The 19,837-nt window shown below is 50.5% G+C and overlaps 1 protein-coding gene across 2 annotated transcripts in view; it reads left to right on the top strand.

The window, feature by feature from the left end:
* Window positions 1-351: 351 nt before the first annotated feature.
* Window positions 352-19,837, top strand: part of Mxi1 (MAX interactor 1, dimerization protein) — a 64,479-nt gene continuing 44,993 nt past the window's right edge. The window contains exon 1 of one of the 2 annotated variants that reach the window (XM_048338283.1): window positions 352-865. In XM_048338283.1, coding sequence (XP_048194240.1) covers window positions 577-865 — 289 coding nt within the window. In that variant the 5' untranslated portion in view covers window positions 352-576. Of the gene's footprint in view, window positions 866-19,580; window positions 19,806-19,837 lie in introns of those variants that run through there. The other variant, XM_048338284.1, reaches the window with a different exon arrangement.

Here is a 19,837-nt window from a genome sequence, read left to right as displayed (position 1 = left end):
GACAAGGAAAAAAAGAAACAAAAGTATAAGTCACAGCAGCTGCCGTTTTGGGAGGACCTACTAGGTGCCAGGCATTGTACTGGATGTTTCCCGAGTATTATTTTTCTGTAAAGACAAAAAAAGGGGGTTTTTATGCAGGTGCACCCCGAGAAGTGGAGTATTTTCTTTTCCACACCGCGCTCCCGTCGGTGCTAAGATTTGGGGAGAGGCGGGGACGGGCCAGGGGCGGTCCCTGCCTTTCCGTCTCCACCTTTATTTTGACTGGTCAGATGGCGACGGACTCGCGCTAGGACCCAGGCGCCAGAGCGCCTCCGTCTGTCCTGTAGGTTCATTCAATCTCCCATACACACAGACCCACAGCGAGACCCACACACACTCGCACACACGCGCACACGCACCACTGCACGCAGCCAGACTCGGGAAGTCAGGCCGGCCCCTCGCCCGGGAGCCTCCTCCGCTCCAGCAGGCCGGGTCTTCCCGGGGGCCCGGAGCTCAGTCGGCCTAGCAACCCCGCACGGAGGAAGGGGAGTGGGGGGGGGGTGACGAGCTCGCTCGGCGGACCCCAGTTCCACCACCATGGGCAAACGCGGGCGGCCGCGCAAGGAGGCGCGCGGCGAGGGCGCGGGGCTGGGGCTGGCCCCGATCCCCACCGCGCCCCCGGCCGCCGTCGCCGCCGCCGCCGCTGCGCCCCAATCCCCGGCCCAGCCCGAGGAGCCGGCGGGGGCCAAGCCCCGGTGCCCCTTCTCGGACATTTTCAACACCAGCGAGAACTCGATGGAGAAGCACATCAACACTTTTCTGCAGAACGTGCAGATTCTGCTGGAGGCCGCCAGCTACCTGGAGCAGATCGAGAAAGAAAACAAAAGTAAGTTTGGGGGGGGGGGAGCCCTGGCAGCTTGTCGGCGCCCGGCTCTTTCTTTCTTGCCCACTTGGGCGACCCCTGTCGCCTGCTCGGCCCGGGTCCCCCTGTCTCCTACCCTCCCCAGCACACACACACACACACACACACACACACACACACACACACCCTCGGCAGCAAAGCCGATGACACCGGAGAAAGGACACGCACGCACGCACAAAGCTGCTAAAGATGTAACAAAGGCGGGCGCGGGGGCGAGGGGGCCTGTGGGTCCGTGCGTCCGGGTGTCCGTCCGTCTCGGGCCGGCTGCGGGGATCGCCGAGGCGCGGGGCCAGTGTTGTTGTTTGCTGACCACAGAGCTCACCCAGCTCTTCTCTCCGAGGTCGCCTTTCTTCTTCCCTTTTTTTTTTCTCTCTCCCCCCCCCCTCCATTCCAGAGCCCTCTCAGGCAGACAAGTGTTGTTGTTTTGTTTTGCTTTTTTTTTTTTATTTTTTGGTTGCTCGTTCCTGGATCAGGGTAAGGATTCATAGCTGAAAGTTGGAAACCTTACGCAGAGGTGTGGGGGGGGGGGCGATCAGAAAGAAAACACACCGACCTAGACACACGCACGCACACATACACTCACACACACTCTACAACAATAACAACCACCACCACCACCACACAGCTCTCCACCGCCAGGGCTCCGGCTCGCCCTCCGATCTACTTCGTTGTGTGTTGTTTGCCCACCCCCACCCCCCTTGGCAGCAGGACTGAGTCCAGGCCGTCTCGTCCACGGTCACAGCCCCTCGACATCCCCGGGGCCCCAGGGCGCCACTGCCCCCAGCCCCTCAAGGAACAGGCCAGCGGGACCTGGCAGCGCCCGCGGCTCGTCCCGGACCCGCGGTGTTGCGCCCGGGAAACTTGGCGAGGGGGACGAGGCTGGAAGGAAACTTTGGGATCTCGCCGAAACAATAGTTGGGGAAGAAGGTGTGGGCTTGCTGTGGTGGACGGTGTCTTTATTTTCCCGGAGAGCCGGCTCCCGAGTGAGCGCGTGGGGCAAGCAACGCGAATGCTTTCCTGGGTCAATTTCCTACACCCCCCCCCCCCGCCATTCTGATGGAGTGCGATGCATGAAGGGGGGGGGGTGTATGTGCTAGGAACCCCACCCGGGCCTGGCTTCCTTTTGGTATTTTTTTGTTTCTTTTTTGTCTCTGCCAGCCGAGTCCCCCGGCCCTTCCCAGGCAGTCGGCTCAGTGCCCTAACGGGGGCACGCGTGTGCGGTGTCTCCACCACCATCTCCGAGAATAATAGCTGTGAGAAGGGGGGAGGGGGAGGACCGACGAGACAGACCGGAGGAAAAATGGGATGCTTGATCTGTCCGAGTAAGTAGGCAGATCCATGGGGGAGAGAGAGAGAGAGAGAGGAGAGATCCGATTGCAACGTGTCAGATCTTGCACACACACACACACGCACACACACACAGACCCCAACACAACAACCACCCTCAAATACAAAAACACCTTCGCCAGCCGGCACCCCCGGCCTCGAGGGTTAAAGCTGCCGTGTGTTGGCAGCGCGATTGTGCCGACGCAGAGAGACCCAAACAAGGATTTGCGTCGGGAGGTGGGTGGTGCGTTCTTTTCTTTCTCTTCTTGCCTGTTTACTCCGAGAGCTTGGCTGGCGCGGGGCGCATCGGCGTCGGCCGCGGGGCTCCAAAGCTGGGCGATGGTTTGGGGGGCAGGGTGGAGGGGGGGGGACGGGTGTACATGCATCCGGAGGATAGTTTCTGGAAAGCCGGGGCTGGTGCGGAACTGGGTGAAGACGCGATTCTATTCGCTGTGTTTGCTTTTGTTGCCCGGGGGGGGGGAGGGGCGCGATTTCTTCAGTTGCCCCTCTCGGGTGCCGGGTCTCCCGAGTCTGTCCCGTGACGCTGGCTCTGACTGGGGGTGCACCCCAAAGAGGGCACCTTGGCAAGGCATGGCGAACCTGACCGCCCCCCCCCCGCCATCGACGTAAATTAAGGGGGTGGTCAGAGCTTCCTCAGCGTCCCGTGCCTCCCTTCACCCCCCCCAATTTCGTACCCGCAGACGGTCCGAGATCTAAACTCCCCCCCTTCCACCCCCTCCTCCACTCCGCCCTGGCGGCCGCCACCTCCTTGTTTACCCCGCGCCGGGGATCCGGCGTGGCCACCAGTCACGTAAGCAGAAAGCCGGGCGCGCCGGGCCAGGCTGCCCAGTACGGGGCGGGCCCCTGGCGCCCAAGTGGGGCTCTGGAGACCAAGGAAGCCGAGGGGCTCTGGATCCTTAGCACCCCAAAGTCAACTTCGTGTGCGTAATCAGCACCGCGGCCTCGCTACAACCCCTTCCTCTAGCCCCGTGGGAGTATTTTTTTTTTTTTAAAGCTCTCGCCTCTTTTCGCCGCCGCTGTTTGGCTCAAAATGACGTGATGCCAGCGGCCCCCAGATTTCCCCGAGAGCGTGGGGCGCTGCGCCCGGCCCAGCTCCAGGCCCTCGCCCCCCTCTCCACCGGCTCGTGCAAGCGGCGCGGGAGGTGGGTGGGTGGGCAGGCGGGGGAGTGACCTGCAGCAAACTCCACGCAGCCACCCACCGGACCTCTAATTTCCCTTCTGCAAAGAGAACGGCCCACGGAGACCACTTTATCCTCTCCACGCTCCTCCTTCCCCGCTAGATCGGAGTCTCCCCGCACGGAGAACGGCGGGGCGCTACAGCTACATCTGTCGCGTTTTCTTGCGGGCGCTCCTTGGACGCTGGCGGCGCTCGCCGTTGTTTTCTGCTGGCTGCACACAATGCCCGCGCGTCACGGCGGCCCGCGTGTGCACAGCACTAACGCGAGCGGGGAGGGAGGAGGGGGGTCGTGCGTGCGCCGGGCTCGGGCACTGCGGGTCGCTCGGCGCGCGCGGGGCTTGTTTTGCTCCCGAACTCCGCTTTCCGAAACGCTGACATCATTCGGTAGTTGGGGGAGGGAGAGGGATCTGGGCGTTCCGAGAGGATTCCAGCATTCCCCAGGTCCCTGCTTTCTCGGAGGAAGCCGGGACCCGAGCTTTTTAATTCACCGCCGGGGAATATTCGGCTTATGTTTGTTTTGCAAAGTCTTGTGGTGGTGTTTTTTTTTTTTTAAAGGTCACTACTGCAAAGGGCATGCCTGGCCGGCTCAGGTGCACAACCTCCCCGCCTTTATTTCAGCGAGTTCCCCTGTAATCACTGGATCTCAGTTTCTCCGCCTCCTCCACCTCCTCCTCCTCTCCTACCCCCTCCCAGCTGGAGACACATGGTTTCCACATGGAGACAAACTTCTTTCCTCTGACTGGACTTGACCTAGCTGCACCGTTTAGCCAATAGGCAGCGGCAGTCTCTTCTGACGTCATACGTTGCTGGGGCCGGAGGCGAAGGGGCGGGGCCAGGACGCTAGCCAGGAAATCTCTGGGAGTTGTAGTGCAGCCAGCGGGTCCGAGCTTTTCTTAAAGGGCCGCTCTCCCTGGAGATCAGCGCCTGGCCCTCCGCGTCTCCATTTCGGGTTCCGTGAGCCCTTCCCGAGGTGCACCGACGGCAGCCGTGGTCACGAGTTCACACGCCCCCCTTTGTTACTGGTCGCAAAGTTCTTGCTTGGCTGGGGAGCGTGCCTTGTTTTTCCACGGTAGCAAGAACTGCCTGGTCTCCTTTGCCTTGCTGAGCTTTTCGCCCTAGAAGCGTTCACCAAGTTTGTGACCACCGGGATGAAGTGTTTCCAGTAGATAGAGTGAATTCTTTTGAAGAAGGGGTTCGATGCTGATCACCCTCGGTGCACAAGGCTGAGAGATTCCCTAGGAAGTGCAGGCACATCTTCCTCCCCATGCCACCTGATCCAAATCGAAGGCCTGCAAAATAGTAATCCTGTGGAGGCACCATCCTGCTGTTACTCAGAATTGCTCTGTAAATGACCTCTGGCCTCAGCACGGAATATGCCTGTGGGATCCATGGGGAGGAGTAGACATTTGAAACCATATTGCCTCTGTTCTGGAAAAGCTTATAATGAAAAGGGAAGAAGAAATGTAGGGATGTATATGCACGAGCTGCTTGGCAGTCAGGGAAGGTCTGGAGGAGGTGGCTGTGGAGGCTGCGCTAGGCAGGGAGGAATGGTTAGGTGGGAGTCGAAACCATGGCTTGTTCTCTCCAGATTTCTTGGATCTGAGGGTGGGGGTGTTATCCCAGAGGCGTGGATAGGCCAAGGAGCAGGCCTCTTCCTCCTAAGGGAGGAAGCTGCTACTGTGTGTTGTCATTTGGCCTCACCCTACCTTCCTGACTTAATTTCCTCTCCTGGGCCATGAAACCTCTGCCCCTGTCCAGTCCAGCAGGTTCACCAGCTAGCAGACTTCATAGTCATGCCTCTGTGCTTGATGCAACTCTTCCCTCCATCAAGAACTCCTTCCTGCCTAGCGCTGTGGCTCACAGCTGTAATCTTAGCTACGCAGGAGGCTGAAAGCTCTGAGGATCATGGTTTGAAGCTAGCCCAGGCAGAAAAGTCCATGAGACTTTTATCTCCAAACAACCAACAAAAAGCTGGAAGTGGAGATGAGGTTCAAGTGTAGAGCACCAGCCTTGGGAGGGGTGTGTGGAGCCAGGTGAGATCATAAGGCCCCGAATTCAAGTCTCAGCACACACACACACACACACACACACACACACACACACACCTCTGACTCCTGAGATTTCTGTATCCTATCCTCTCTTTTAAGACTTCAGTTAGTTCTGACCTCCTCCTAAGAAGCCTCCCTTGGCTCCATTTATTTTTTTCTTTCTCTTTTTTGAAAAGAATACATTTTTGCGCGTGTGTGTGTGTGTGTGTGTGTGTGTGTGTGTTTGCCAGTCCTGGGCCTTGGACTCAGGGCCTGAGCACTGTCCCTGGCTTCTTTTTGCTCAAGGCTAACACTCTACCACTTGAGCCATAGCACCACTTCCGGCTTTTTCTGTTTATGTGGTGCTGAGAAATCAAACCCAGGGCTTCATGTATGCAAGGCAAGCATTCTACCACTAGGCCAGATCCCCAGCCCCTGAAAATAATACATTTTAAAGAAAAACAAATTAGTACCCAGCATTCCAAGATGGCTTCATTCCTTGACTCACAAATAGCTGAGAGAATGAAAGCCTTGCAATCACCAGGGCGCACAGATTCCTTCTCTACTGTTCACTGGCTGTATGACCTTGGCCTCTCTGAATAGCTCTACCTTGCATCAAGGAAGCCTTGGTTTGAAACAGTTAAAGTATCTGAAATGTAATACATACTCAGTAAACAGCCACTCTGAGCTTGGACAATTAGTACCATGAGTTCTCTACTTGCTCACAAGAAGATTGTTAGTGTCTTAAGGGAACAGATCACCTTTGAATATATGTCACACACATTTTTTTTGTTGTTGTTCTGTCACTTCCTACTTACAGCATACAGATCAGGTTTGGAGGCCACGGGACATAACATTTTCTGAAGACTTGGAAAAGAATTGAGAATGATGATTTCTGATTGTCCTTTGTACAGAATGACCAAGGGCTGCAGGTCAGGCCTAAACAGCTGGAACTGCATTTTGTCAACTGCTGTGATTCTGAGGATGAAGAGGTTACTGGCTTAGAAAGTAGGGAACTAGGGCAACTTATGTTAACATGGAAGGTTTTTATTTTATTTCTTTTTTTTTTTTTTTGGCCAGTCCTGGGGCTTGGACTCAGGGCCTGAGCACTGTCCCTGGCTTCTTTTTGCTCAAGGCTAGCACTCTGCCTCTTGAGCCACAGTGCCACTTCTGGCCATTTTCTGTATATGTGGTGCTGGGGAATCGAACCCAGGGCCTCATGTATATGAGGCAGGCACTCTTGCCTCGCCTCTAGGCCATATCCCCAGCCCCAACATGGAAGGTTTTAATGTTCAAAGTGGTCATGTTCTACATGAGTTCCAACTTCTGATGAATCCACTCCCTAAATTTGTATTGAGCATCAACTATTGCTATTGTTTTGTTTTGTTTTTGTCGGTTGTGGGGCTTGAACTCTGGGCCTGGGTGCTGTCCCTGAGCTCTTCAGCTCAAGGCTAGTACTCTACCACTTGAGCCACAGCACCACTTCTGGCTTTTTGGTGGTCAATTGGAGATAAGAGTCTTATAAACTTTCCTCCCTGGGTTGGCGTCAAACTGTTGTCCTCAGATCTCAGCCTCCTGAGTAACTAGGATTACAGGCATGCGCTACTGGCACCTAGTTTAGAAGTAGACTCTGTGAGTATCATTCTGACTTTGAGAGTCCCTGAGCTCCCAGGTACTGGGTGCCACTGAAGGAGATGCAGGAGAGAGGGAAAAGGTCTGAGGAAGCTATGGAAATGGGATGCAATGTTCCTGCTTTGGGGCGGGGGGGGGGGGATGGAGGTTCTGTCAACTACTAGGGCTCAGCAGTGCTGCTCATTTACCCTCTGCCATTAACCCCACATTTCCTCCACTGGCGCATCCAGAAATGGAGATGTTCATTTGGGGATGGCCGAGCCTAAGTCTAGAAGTGAAACTGAGGGAAATGCAGAGGGTCCCAGCATGTAGCAGCAGTGACCATTTGCATTGTACAACAGTAGTCCTGGCTACGATTTTTTTTTTGAGCACTGACTATATACCAAGTAGGAGACTAAATGTATCTCCTCTTATCTTCACAATAACTCCATGACACACACAGTTGTATTACCTTGGCTAAACTGGTAGAGTGCCTATCTAGCAATTTTATTACCCTCATCTTACACGTGTGGTCACCTAGGAACAGGAATGCTGGGTAACTTTCTCAGAAGTCACATGGCTGGGAAGTGGCAGAGCTGAGTTTGCAACCTAGGCCTCTTAATTCCAGCGTGAGGTCTTAACCATATACACGTGTACTCATTTTACAGCCAAGGAATGAAGTCCAGACAGGTGAAACAACTCTCTCAAGGTCACCCAGCAACGTGAAGCAGAGATGGTATTTGGAACGCCCTGTTGCTTGTCCAAGGTCTTCCTGTACACACCTTCCTTAGAAAACATTTACAACTGGGATGGGAGACAGACTAGCTGATCAGAGAAGGATGTTTTGCTTTCCAGAGTTGTTCAACCCTCCTGGCCCTAATTCAAGTTTAAGGCTCCTAGGAAACACCACCCCCTCCTGCTGCCTTTCCCAAGTCTGTCTTCTGGGCATATTAGAGAACTTCGGGCTGTTGCTATGGTACTGGGGCCAACAGCAGGTTCATCAAAAGCCTGGTCTTTTGCGTTTAAAAAAAAAAAAGAGAGCAGCAGCAGCAGCCAGACTCGGCAGAAATGAATTGGCCGCAAAGATTTGCATCAGTCATTGTGGCTTGCTCTGTTTTAGATCCCCTTGCTTCCCACCCCCCCCCCCCCACCACCACTACTTTCTATAAATACAGTTGGATAAATATTGATTTAAACTGGGTTTCTGGAGGAGAGGCACATGCTTGCCCCAGTGTGGTCTTCTCTTAGACACCAGCAGTGTGTTAAGCCTGACACACCTAACGCCAGACAGCTCTGCCTTCCAAATGACCTGTTTTGGGGAGGTGAGTTGTGGCTTTGTGGCTTTTGAGTTTTTGTGTTGGATTTCTTTTTCTTTCTTTCTTTTCCTTTTTTTTTTTTTTTTTTAAAGAGAAAGAGAAAAAGGAGTCAGCCAGTTACTGGTGGCTCACATCTGTAATACTAGCTACTCATTAGGCTGAGATCTAAGGATCATAGTTCAGAGCCAGCCTGGGCAGGACAGTCCATGAGACTCTTATCTCCAATTAACCATCTAAAAGCCAGAGTGGAGCTATAGCCCAAGTGGTAGAGACCAGCGTAGAGGGGAAAATAAGCTAAGGGATAGTGACCAGGCCCTGACTTCAAGTCCCAACACTGGCAGAGAGAGAGAGAAACAGACAGACAGACAGACAGACAGACAGAGAAACAGATACAGAAAGAGAAAGAGAGTAGTTTTAATAAAAGGGAGAGGATGGGAACATGGCCTAGTGGCAAGAGTGCTTGACTTGTATACATGAAGCCCTGGGTTCGATTCCCTAGCACCACATATATAGAAAAGGCCAGAAGTGGCGGTATGGCAGATTGCTAGCCTTGAGCAAAAAGAAGAAAAAGCCAGGGACAGTGCTCAGGCCAAGTCCAAGGCCCAGGACTGGCAAAAAATAAAATAAAATAAGATAAAATAAAAGGCAACCCAGCAAAAACTCTTGCAGTGAGAAGCAAACCATTTTCAGGTGCAGCGATGTTTCTGGTAGTCTGGCCTTCCTCTCCAGTTTGGGTTTTGTCTTTAAAGGCACCCCCGGAGGTCAGAGGGCATCTGTCATCCTCTCTGCCCAGGTATGGAGGCAGAGACTGTGGCTTGCCCAAGGTGACACAGCAGAGACAGAACTAGGTCCTTCTTTGTGCACTGAGTTCCCTCCTGCCTGATGGGAGAACGGGTCACCCACAAAGTCCCAGATGACTTTTTACAGGTCAGGTGCTCATCAAGTCAGCAGTTCTAAAGCCCAGTTTACTGATCCCAGGGTAGGTTCGGTTGTTGCAGTGGTCATTGCAACATTCTCCATAGTCTTTCCAAATGAAGCTGATTTGAGTCTGTCATCCTTAGAAAAATACTTTCTTTTACATAGGAGGCTGAAGTTGGAAGGAGCCAGAAGGTGGTGACAGAAGTAATGAGATGTGTACCTCAAGCCTTAAATGAGAAGGGAGAATTCAAGTCTTCCCAGAGGGGTTGGGGGGAGTTCCAGGCCCACCATGGAGCCAAAGTGTGTGTGTGGAGGGGGGGAATAGGCTGACTCGAGTTTTCCAGACACATCGCTCCCTGGGGTCTTTGCTAAACTTATAGAAGCAATTGTCTCTGATAGCACTGGGTGTTGGAGCTGTCAACGGCTGACTGATTTCCTTGGCCAAAAAATATGAAGCATTTGTTACAATTATCCCAAGCTAGAGGTTTCTCCTGTGCTTCTTCATAGTGGCAGGACATTATGCTGGACCCCTTACCTGAGAAACAGTTCCAGAAACTCAGATGACTCTTTCTTTGAGCAACGCATCTTTCAGAAATAGAGATAATGCAATCCCTTGTTCAAAGTTTAGACCAGAAAAACTCTTGGAAAGATTCCTGCAGCAACTATTTTGAACTGATGTAGAATTATGTTTATGTTGTGGACCAGTATTTCTTCTAAGTTTGGTCTGTGTATTTGTGGATGTATGTCTGTGTGCCAGTACTGGGACTTGAACTCAAGATCTAGGTGTTGTTGTCCAGTAGCATTTTTGCTCAAGACTGACATTCTACCAGGTGAGCCACAGCTCCACTTCTGCCCTGATTAATAGGAGATAAGTCACATGGACTTCCCTGCCCGGGATGGCTTCAAACCTTGATCTGAGGATTATGATCTGATAAGATCTCAGCCTCCTGAGTAGCTAGGATTACAGTCATGAGCCACTAGCACCAGTTCATTTATTTCTAAAACTAGCATTTATGGAGCACATACTTGCTTTATGACAGGCGCTGTGCTACAGTCTGGTGATCTAGTCCCTGCCCTCATGGCATATGTGCTCCATTCCAGTACTAGGATTTGGCAATTTACTTGTCCTAAAGTGGATCCCAGTGAAGGTGTGGTGGTATGTGCCTATCATGCTAGCACTCACGAGGCTGAGGCACAAGGATCTCAGAGTCAGGTATCTTAAATCAACAGAGCAGCAACAATATAGGGTGGCATGTGACCTGGCCTGTGTCTTTGCTTCTAACCATCATTGCAGATAGAACAAAACTGACCCTGGACTTCCATCACTGTTTTCTCCATTCCTGCCCAGTTTAAAATGTTTCTGTGTTTGTCTTTCTAATGTCTACAAATCTGGCTTTAAAAAAACACAAAATAATTGCCCGGTGTGGTGCTCACACCTTTATTCCTAGCTACTTACTCAGGATGCTCAGATCTGAGGATCACAGTTCAAAGCCAGCCACGGCAGGAAAGGTCAAGAGACTTACCTCCAACTAAGCACCAAAAAAAAAAAAAAAAAAAAAAAAAAGCCAGAAGTGGAGCTATGGCTCAAGTGGCAGAGCACTTAACCTTGAGCAAAAAAGCTTAGGGACAGTGTCCAGGCCCTGAGTTCAAGCCCTGCGACCAGCACAAAAACAAACAACTGCCTGCACTTAGGAAACCGAATGTCCTCTAAGCATCCTTGTATCCTTGTGAATAAACACCATTGCCCCGCAGTTCTCTCCAGATGGGGCCTTCTGTACCTGGAGGACCATTCCCACCATAACTGTCCAGCCCACACGTCTCTCCGACATGCTATGGGTCACATACCTCCACTCCCAGCCCCCGTGTCTGCTGAGGGAATTTAAACACAGCAAAATTAGAAAGATAAACACGCTGTCCCGAGGGAGAAGGAGATTGGGAAATTCAGACTTAAGCCAAGGGGGGTGGGGGGGGGCTTGGATTAACTACTATTTGAAATATTTGATTCTGTATCACAGAGTTTTTCCATTTCTACAGAGCTCCACAGCTACTCGCTCCCTAAGTTATCTCCCTCTTTTTCGCCACCACAGCCTGACCATCTCCACCATAACCTGACCATCTCCACCAAGTTTTTGTGTCGCCTAAACTCTGAGTGCCTTGCAAACAACTTCCTTTCATTCTTCCTACCATTGTGAAATTTAGCGTCATGCAATACATAATTTCTAAAAGCTGCCAGGAGCCAAGGGCTGTCTTGGTCCTTCAAAAGTGAGGCATGTAAGGTTTTCCAGTTCCAGTTGCATATTCCAGTTCAAATATTAGCCAAATAGAAACTGATAAACAGTTCTGGTCTGTCTCTTGGGAGTCTGATATTCTGTCCCCAAGAGGGCTACTGACAAGTACAATCTCTTCTCTGTTTTCCAAAGGAGTTGTGAACATGACCCCCTTTTACTGGGCATTTACTATGTGCTGATACCAGGCTAAGTGCTTCATATTAAAGCCTTACCAACATCCCATAGGCGGATGCTGTAATTACCTCATTTTATAGGCCTTAGTCTTCGCAAGGCTGGCTAATTTTCCCAGGGTTCCAAGCTAACAACAGTGAAGCTGAGACTCAAACCCAGGTTTCTCTGTCTTCCTTAGGGATTTGGATGTTGCCTAAGAGAGGCTGCAGTTAGCACGAGGCAAGAACTGGAATCCGGAATGTTTGAAGTCTGGGCTTAGAGTCCCACTGGGGATGTCTCCCTGGAGGGACTGTATTTTCTCCCCATTCATACTAAGCTAAAGGGAAGAAGCCAAACTTCCAGGGCTTTCCGGGCATCGACACTGAAGCCTTTCCCTGGATGGCAATGGTCTAGGGTGTTGCTACTTGCTTGGATAGTGCACTTGCCCAGCATCCTCTGGGGAACTCACCCAACCAGTAGGTCTCCCTCCTGTGGCTCCACACCCTGTCAAGCTCAGCTGGGCTTCCTTCAGGTGCCTGAGCTTGTAGAGCAACTGGGCTGGCCAGGGCTGGGAACCCAGGGCTTCTGTTAAGAAGGACAGGGTCAGGCAAGTATGAGCCGTGGAGATGAGCTCAAGGCCTGGCCACCGCTGTGCTCATCCAACAGCGTAGGCCCAACCTCTTCTTCTCTTTCCTAATCCACCTCTAAGAAACTCGGTGATCTTAAATACTGAGTTTGTGTCCATAATCTACCTCTAAGAAACTCAGTGATCTTGAGCTGGGAATATGGCCTAGTGGCAAGAGTGCTTGCCTTGTATACATGAAGAAGCCATGGGTTCGAATCCTCAGCACCACATATATAGAAAAGGCCAGAAGTGGTGCTGTGGCTCAAGTGGCAGAGTGCTAGCCTTGAGCAAAAAGAAGCCAGAGACAGTGCTCAGGCCCTGAGTCCACGCCCCAGGACTGCAAAACAAAACAAAAGAAATTCAGTGATCTTAAATACTGAGTTTGTGTCCATAATCTCCCTCTAAGAAACTCAGTGATCTTAAAACTGGGGTCATGTCATTCCCTAATATAAAGCCCTCCAATACCTTTCTGTCTCATTTGGAATAAAATACAAATCCTTTTCTATGACCTTCACCTTGGCTGTGGGGACTGAGCATGCTTTGAGGGCAAGCATCCTTCCCCAGCTTGTGAGAAAGGACATCCCCAGGCCCACTCTGACCTGCCCCGTCAGAAACTGTATTTACTAAAGTCCCAAGACATCTGTGGGCACCTTCAAGTTTGAGATGTCCTACACAGCCTTTGGGATTGTTCCTGATCCCCCAACCCACTGAAACGACCTCTCCCTTCATCATTCAGTTTACTTAGAACAACTGACAGTTGTTTGATTTGCTTCTTGTCAGTCTATTGGGCTAGAATGGAAATACCTTGAGGCCAGAGGCTAGTTTTAGTCTCTCTTTAGCATCTAACTTCATACCCAGTATATAATAGATGATTAAGAAATAGTTGATCAACAAATGTCCAGTTCTCTACCTTTGACTTAATGTTTCTCAGGAAGAATGCTATTTGTGGGCCAGTTCTTGTGCAGCTTAGTCTAGAATACTGTCGGATTTAACATCGTTAGTTCTCATTAAATGCCATCAGAATATCCTCTCCCTCCACCCCCTGTGATTGGGGATAGGACTGGCATTGGTTGAGACCAGTGGAGTCCCATCAGTGGTCTGACTATATCATATTGAATAGAACATGATACATGCTATGGGAATCCAAGAGTCCGAGATCCATGGTTGAATCTGTTCATTGCAGGTATGACCTTGGACAAACTGATGACCCATTCTGGGCCTTATCTGTAAACAGGAATCTGACAGGTATGCTGAGGATCAAATGAACTGGCAGTAGGAACTGTGGAAGACACCTAGCTGGTTCAAGCTACATGGCAGCTAGTAGGTGAATGGAGGCATTTTATTCTGGGATTTTGGAAGAATCCCAGCATTCTAGAATTAGAATGCGAGAGCTGGAAGAAAAGATGAGGTCACCTGTGTCTTGGGCAAATGAAGGCCTATGTTTTGTTTTTTTTTTGTTGTTGTTGTTGTTGTTTTTTCTGTGCCAGTCCTGGGTCTTGAACTCTGGTCTGGGCACTGTCTCTGAGTTTTTTTGCTCAAGGCTAATACTTTATCTTGAGCCATAGCTCTCCTTCTGGCTTTTTTGGTGCTTAAGTAGAGATAAGAGTCTTATGGACTCTGTTAGGTCTGCCTGGGAGAGTAGGCCTGGTCCCCACTTCTGTTTGTGAAGGACCACATGTAGCCTTACCAGAAATCACCTGCCTGCCCCAAACCATAATCACCTGTTATAACTGTCAATCACCTGTAACTGTCAGTCAATCCCTTGTAACTCTCAGTCTCTGGTAACTATCAATCACCTGACTATTAGTCAGCACAAGGACCCCAGGCTCTGAGGCCACTTCTAGATCTAGTTTGGCCGTGCCTCCTCCTCTCTCCTTTCCCTATATAATCCCACTGCTAGCCCATAAGTCCAGCTACAACCTGCTACCTGCTCTATGGCCCTGGCTACTCATTGCTTGCTGCTTGTCACCCTGCTCTCCAGTGTGGCCTGGCACAGCTCTTCACACCTACATCCGGTGCAGGCTGGTGCTTTCTTCTGACTGAATCCTGTGGTGGTTTGCTTTTGGCAAACTTTACACTTTCCTGCGGGGGCTGGCTTCAAACCCCATCCTCAGCCCTGTGCCTCCTGCGTAGCTAGGATTACATGTGAGAGCCATGTGATTACATGTGAGGCACCTGGCAAGGGCCTGTGTCTTTATTGTAAATGTTACACCTGAGGCTGAGCACGCAGATCCGAGGCACCAGGGAACTAGATGTGAGACAGTGCCCGGGGCCTGCATGGGCCTCTACAAGTCTCAAGTCGGGTCACTTAGAAAGGGGTGATGGTCTCCACTCGAGACCAGCACCTGACAGCCAGAGCTCGTTTCCCAGGACCCATGGCAAGAATGTGAGGCACTCTCTTAGCAGCAAGAGAAAACTCGGTGGTCTTTTTAAAAATTATTTTTTAAGACTTAAGCTGCATCTAACTTGGAAAGACTAGATTATTACAATACCAAGATCTTGACATCTCCTGCAAAAAGAAAATTGCAGTTTATTCTTCAGGCTATAGACTCGAAAATTTTTAAACAAAATATTCATGAAATTAAATGGTGCTTCAAGAGAATGACATCATGGCTGACCAATTTCTAAACTCGAGATGGCCAAAAAGCCATACAAACTGCAAATTATAAGAAAATAATTTTTGACTCTGTCGCTTGAAACAAGTATTTGGAAAACAATAATAAATAAATAAAGAGAAAGTACTCAGGAGGCATTTCTAAGGAGGGCAGCTACTTCGCACAACAGATTGTTTATCCCGGTGGTCTTTTAATTAAACTGGCATCGGAGGTTGGACCCTGGACTTGTGGTCAACACGAGCAGAGAAGCAATTGATGCTGGAGGCAGCCTTTCTTTGGGGGAGATTGAATCCTAAACAGAAAACCAAAGCAGCTCTCAGATCCTCTGGGGATGTAATTTGATCTTGATAGTTAAAGGATCGGGCCCCACAGGTTTAAAAGATCAGAAAGCTTACTCCCTCCTGTTCAGTCCCCCTCTCTTCCTTTAAACATGAATCAACCAGATAAAAAGACTTATGGAGATGAGACCAGAGCTTAAGGCCTGGGTTGTAACCCTTGTTCTCTTGGTTCTATAGGCAGCTGTGGGGACTTGGGCAAATTACCACACCTCTCTGAACCAAAATGTTCTCAGCTGAAAAAATGGTGACTGCTTTGAGAAATAGGCTGAATGATAGAAAGTTCATTGACTGAAAGCATGACATGTTATTTGAGGAGCCTTCCTTTAGCAGGTTATACCTTGCTAGGTGCACCGTAGTATATCCCTAAGTGCTCCTGGGTCAACAGCAGATGTGCACCTTAGCTCAGCCCTGCAATGCAGGTTTCTTCTGGGATTCAAGTTCATGCAAAAGAAAAAAAGGACATTTGAGAGATTAATACCTCCATTAGAACCCCTGAAATAGGCTGCTGTGATAAGGGCCATTTAATAGGCTGTAAAAAGCCCTTTTCTAAGGGAAGAGATTGGGCAGGATGGAAGGCAAGAGCAGCTGTTTGAGCTTCTGCCAGTGGCCTGATCTCCCCAGAAAAACTGGAGTTACAAAAACAACAAACTTCCAGATTTGGCCATCTCAGATTAACACTGCCTCCCCTGCTGCTGCCCCCTTCCCACCTCCCCTCCATTCTGTGCTCCCTAACTGGGCACCTGGGTGGATGGGCGCGTTCCAGTGTGCTGGAGATGCTAGCTGGTGCCCTGGCGACAGGAGGAGCCCTGGGAGGCAGCAGCTACCTCTCGGGTTTAGCATTACGTCATTCCTTCAGACCCAAATTTATCTCTGCACACAGCCCCGCAGCAGCTCCGAGCCTGCTGCTGACTTGTGGAGAGCTTACGCATGAAGTTAGGCAAGGCTGACTCACCGGGCAGAGCAAATACTGGCTGCTGCTCTTCATGTTTCTGGAGGAAGAAGTGGGGGGGGGGGGGATGTGGTCGTCATTTGGGGGTGGGGGTTAGCAAGAGGTGTTAAGTGTTACTGATGGTTATCAATGTTAGGAGCTCAAAGCTCACCCTCCCCTGGCCCCCGAGTTGGATCATTTGAAAGCCCTCAACCTTAATAGTAATTACTGACCACAAGGGTACCCGGTTGTAGATTCAGGGAAGGTCTCCCAAGCACCAGGTGTCACCCTGGCAGTGGCTTTGGATTTGTGACCTAATTTCATGGACCTTGCCCTTCCCCCAACCTCCTTCATCTCTCCTGACTACCTATATCACATCAGCCTCTGTGAGGATTTTTGCAATAAACTACTTGGAGATTTGCTGTAGTAGACTGGGGTGGGGTGGGGGGAGGAATGGGGAGGGAGCAGGGGACCGCTAAGACCTGGGAGCTTTGCCTGCTTCTTCAGGAGGCAGATTGTCTCTATCCAGGCTGTGATTGTTATGGAGTTGGGAGATTCTGAGGGATGTGTTAAATTTTCAAATGAGATTTCACTTCAGGGAGAGGATGGGACTGTTTAGGTAAGGGTCCACGGTTCTTCCATCAGTAGATTTTGGAAGCTTTGCTCTTCCGGTTTGCCCAACTCCATCTGTAGGGCATACTGGCTTCATCTGAGCTCCCAGCAAAGCCATGGCTGCCTCTGGCCTCCCCTGTATGGATAGCATCTCTCCAGAGAGGATGAAACCCTATGCTTGGGGCTGTGGGGAGCTCTGGTGGTCCATGTCCAAGACTTGCAGGCCAGAGCAAGAAGGAAGTGGAAGCCACCGTGACTGCCGTGATGGCTAGAAAAGGCTGGAGATTTCAGTGCCTAACCTAGCCCTTATGACTGCCCGCTGACACCGCTGCCTCTCCTCTTCTTCAGCACGTGCAAGTGGCCTTTTGTGACTCTTCTGCTGTTTCCTGTCTCTTCATCTGCCTGTTGATCATGGCTTTAGGCTAATTCACCTAGTCACCCCTGAAAAGCCTGACACAGGCTCCACACACCTATCTAGCTTTCTCTTAACTAACCTGCTGACTCTATGACCTGATGTGTGGGATTAAACCCATTTTGAATTCTTCTATGGTTTCAGGCTGTACTACTTTTCTCGATTGCATGCCCCTTAAGACTGCCTGCCATTGGCCTAAGGAGACTTTTATTTGCCATGAAACAACCTCTTTGGTTGCTCTTTTCAGTTGCCCTTGGCAATTTGGATCTTAAGGCTTAAGGGGTTTTAAATGTGGTGGAGACTTTTAACCTAATAATTTTTATCCTTAACTAACAGATGTTTCTGAGTGAATGGTATTTTCTTTTAAATAATTTATTTTTAATCCTTCCCAATACATCTCTTGCTGAGGAGGCAGAATGGTTGGGTTACCTAATGGGAAAGCCCAGAGCAGAAATAGCCTAAATAAATAAATAAATAAATAAACGCACGCCTAGCCAACAGCTGAAAAAGCACTGTCTTTTTCTCCAAAGCTTTTCAAAAAGAAAATTCTTACGTGGCTTGTGAACGCCTCTTCTTTCAGGTCTCTCTGAATTTGATGGAACATCTATTTCTTAACTGTTATGCCAAATATTTTTAAAGACTGGCAAAATTTTGCACCTGTGACCTCGTTAGAGATCTTGTTCATTTTGAAAAAAGTACGAAGGGAAAGGGAGAGGTTATTAAAGTCAGCATGGAAGACATAGCATTTTTGAGAGGGTAAGCTATCCTTCCTAAGATGGATCGCTGTAGTAGCCAATGGAATGACCATGGGGAAGGAGACATTTTTCCCTCACTAAGAGCTTCCTGATACTTTGGATGTCTACCAGCAGGTTAAAATAATCAGAGGGGGAAGACGTGGTAGATGATATGTTTACATAGTTCCTAGCTTGTTCCTACAGCACTGAGCAGTTCCAGCTCTCTTGTCCTTCCTCTCCCTAGAGTTGTTCTCAACTGGGGGTGGTTTTGTGCCTCCAGGGACATGTGGCAATGTCTGCAGGCATTTTCAGTTGTCATGCCTGCTGGGTGGTGGTGTGCTAGTGGCATCTAGTGGGTAGAGGCCAGGGATGCTGCTAAACATTTCACAACGCTCACAAGAAAATTCCCATGTCATCAGCAAATTATCTGACTCCAAATGGCAATAATGTCAAGGTTGAGAAACCCTGGGCTGGGGGTTTGGTGACTTGTCAGATGGAGGACTTGGAGGAGGTAGTGGTGGCTTCTAAATATGCTCTCTACTTTCTTTAGCTTTGGCTGTCAGTTACCTTTTTAGGGAGAGAAGCACGGGAGGAAGCAATCACCATTGCTTCTATTTATTGAGCGCCTGCTGCGTACTATTGGAATTATTTCAATCAATCTTCACAATAAGCCCTACTGTAGATGCATGTTCCCCGAGAGCAGGTTCCATGGAGTCTGCTTCTCTCATTACTGTGCACATTAAGTCCGCATCAGTGCCTGACTCACTGCAGGTCCTCAGCAGTATGGATACATGGAAGGAATATATTCATTTTGTACATGAGGAAAATGGAGTTTGAAGAGTCTGTACGTCCAGCTTAAGTAGCAGAGTCCAGATTTGACCAGAATTAGGGGTAACTCCAGTACCAAATCACTTAGGCTCTCAATGAGATATAGCACCAGAGTGGTCTTCCTGTTGTCTAAAAGCAACAAGAGATTGTTGGGAAGGGAGAGTAAAACAATTTTTTTATAGACGTCCTTTCTGGTTCTGATTTAATGTCTTATTTCTGGACAGCGCTTTTTTTTTTTTTTTGGCTTATCACGTGATTCTGAGTGTGCCAACCTTGCAAATGTGGTGTTTTTCTCATTTTGTAGATGAGGAAACCGAGGCACAGTAGTTACATGAGAATATAGTAGTAGATGGATGACTGAAACATGGGAGTTCGCCCCCTGAACGTTCCAGTCCCTGGGAAGCTGTGGGAAGTGCGGAGAAATGAGCCACTTCGGGTGTAGACTTAACTCCATCCTTCCGTGCGTCTCGGAAGCTAAGCCCTGGCAACTTCTTTTTTCTATCCTGGAGGGAGAAGCCAGCCTCTAGAAACTACGTCTCCCAGCAGGCATCGCGGAATCGTGAAGCGCAGGCGCGCTCCGTAGTGTATGTACTACGACTCCCGGCGTGCAGTGGGCGGGGGCGGGACTACGTTTCCCAGGGGGCAGAGAAGGAGGCGGAGCGAGCCGCGTCGCTGCTCTCGCCCCACCCCTGTGCTCGCGCCGAGAGGTAAACAAACCGCGCGCGTGCTGCAGGCGGCGCGGCGGGCGCGGCGGGCGCGGCGGAGGCAGCTGGGTCGGCGGAGAGCGCTGGCCCGCCCGCCCGCCGCACACGTCCTGGGGTGGCGTGAGGCTGTAGCCGCCTGTGGCGCCTCCTGTCGGCCAGGGGCGGAAGCGCGGTGAGCGCCGGTCTCCACCCGCGGTGCCCATGGAGCGGGTGCGGATGATCAACGTGCAGCGCCTGCTGGAGGCCGCCGAGTTTCTGGAGCGCCGGGAACGAGGTAACGGCTAGGCGCCGCTGCCTGAGCCCGTG

This window comes from Perognathus longimembris, chromosome 2, assembly GCF_023159225.1.
Source record: "Perognathus longimembris pacificus isolate PPM17 chromosome 2, ASM2315922v1, whole genome shotgun sequence".
Lineage (NCBI taxonomy): Eukaryota > Metazoa > Chordata > Mammalia > Rodentia > Heteromyidae > Perognathus > Perognathus longimembris.
This window is presented reverse-complemented; position numbering and strand designations above follow the sequence as displayed.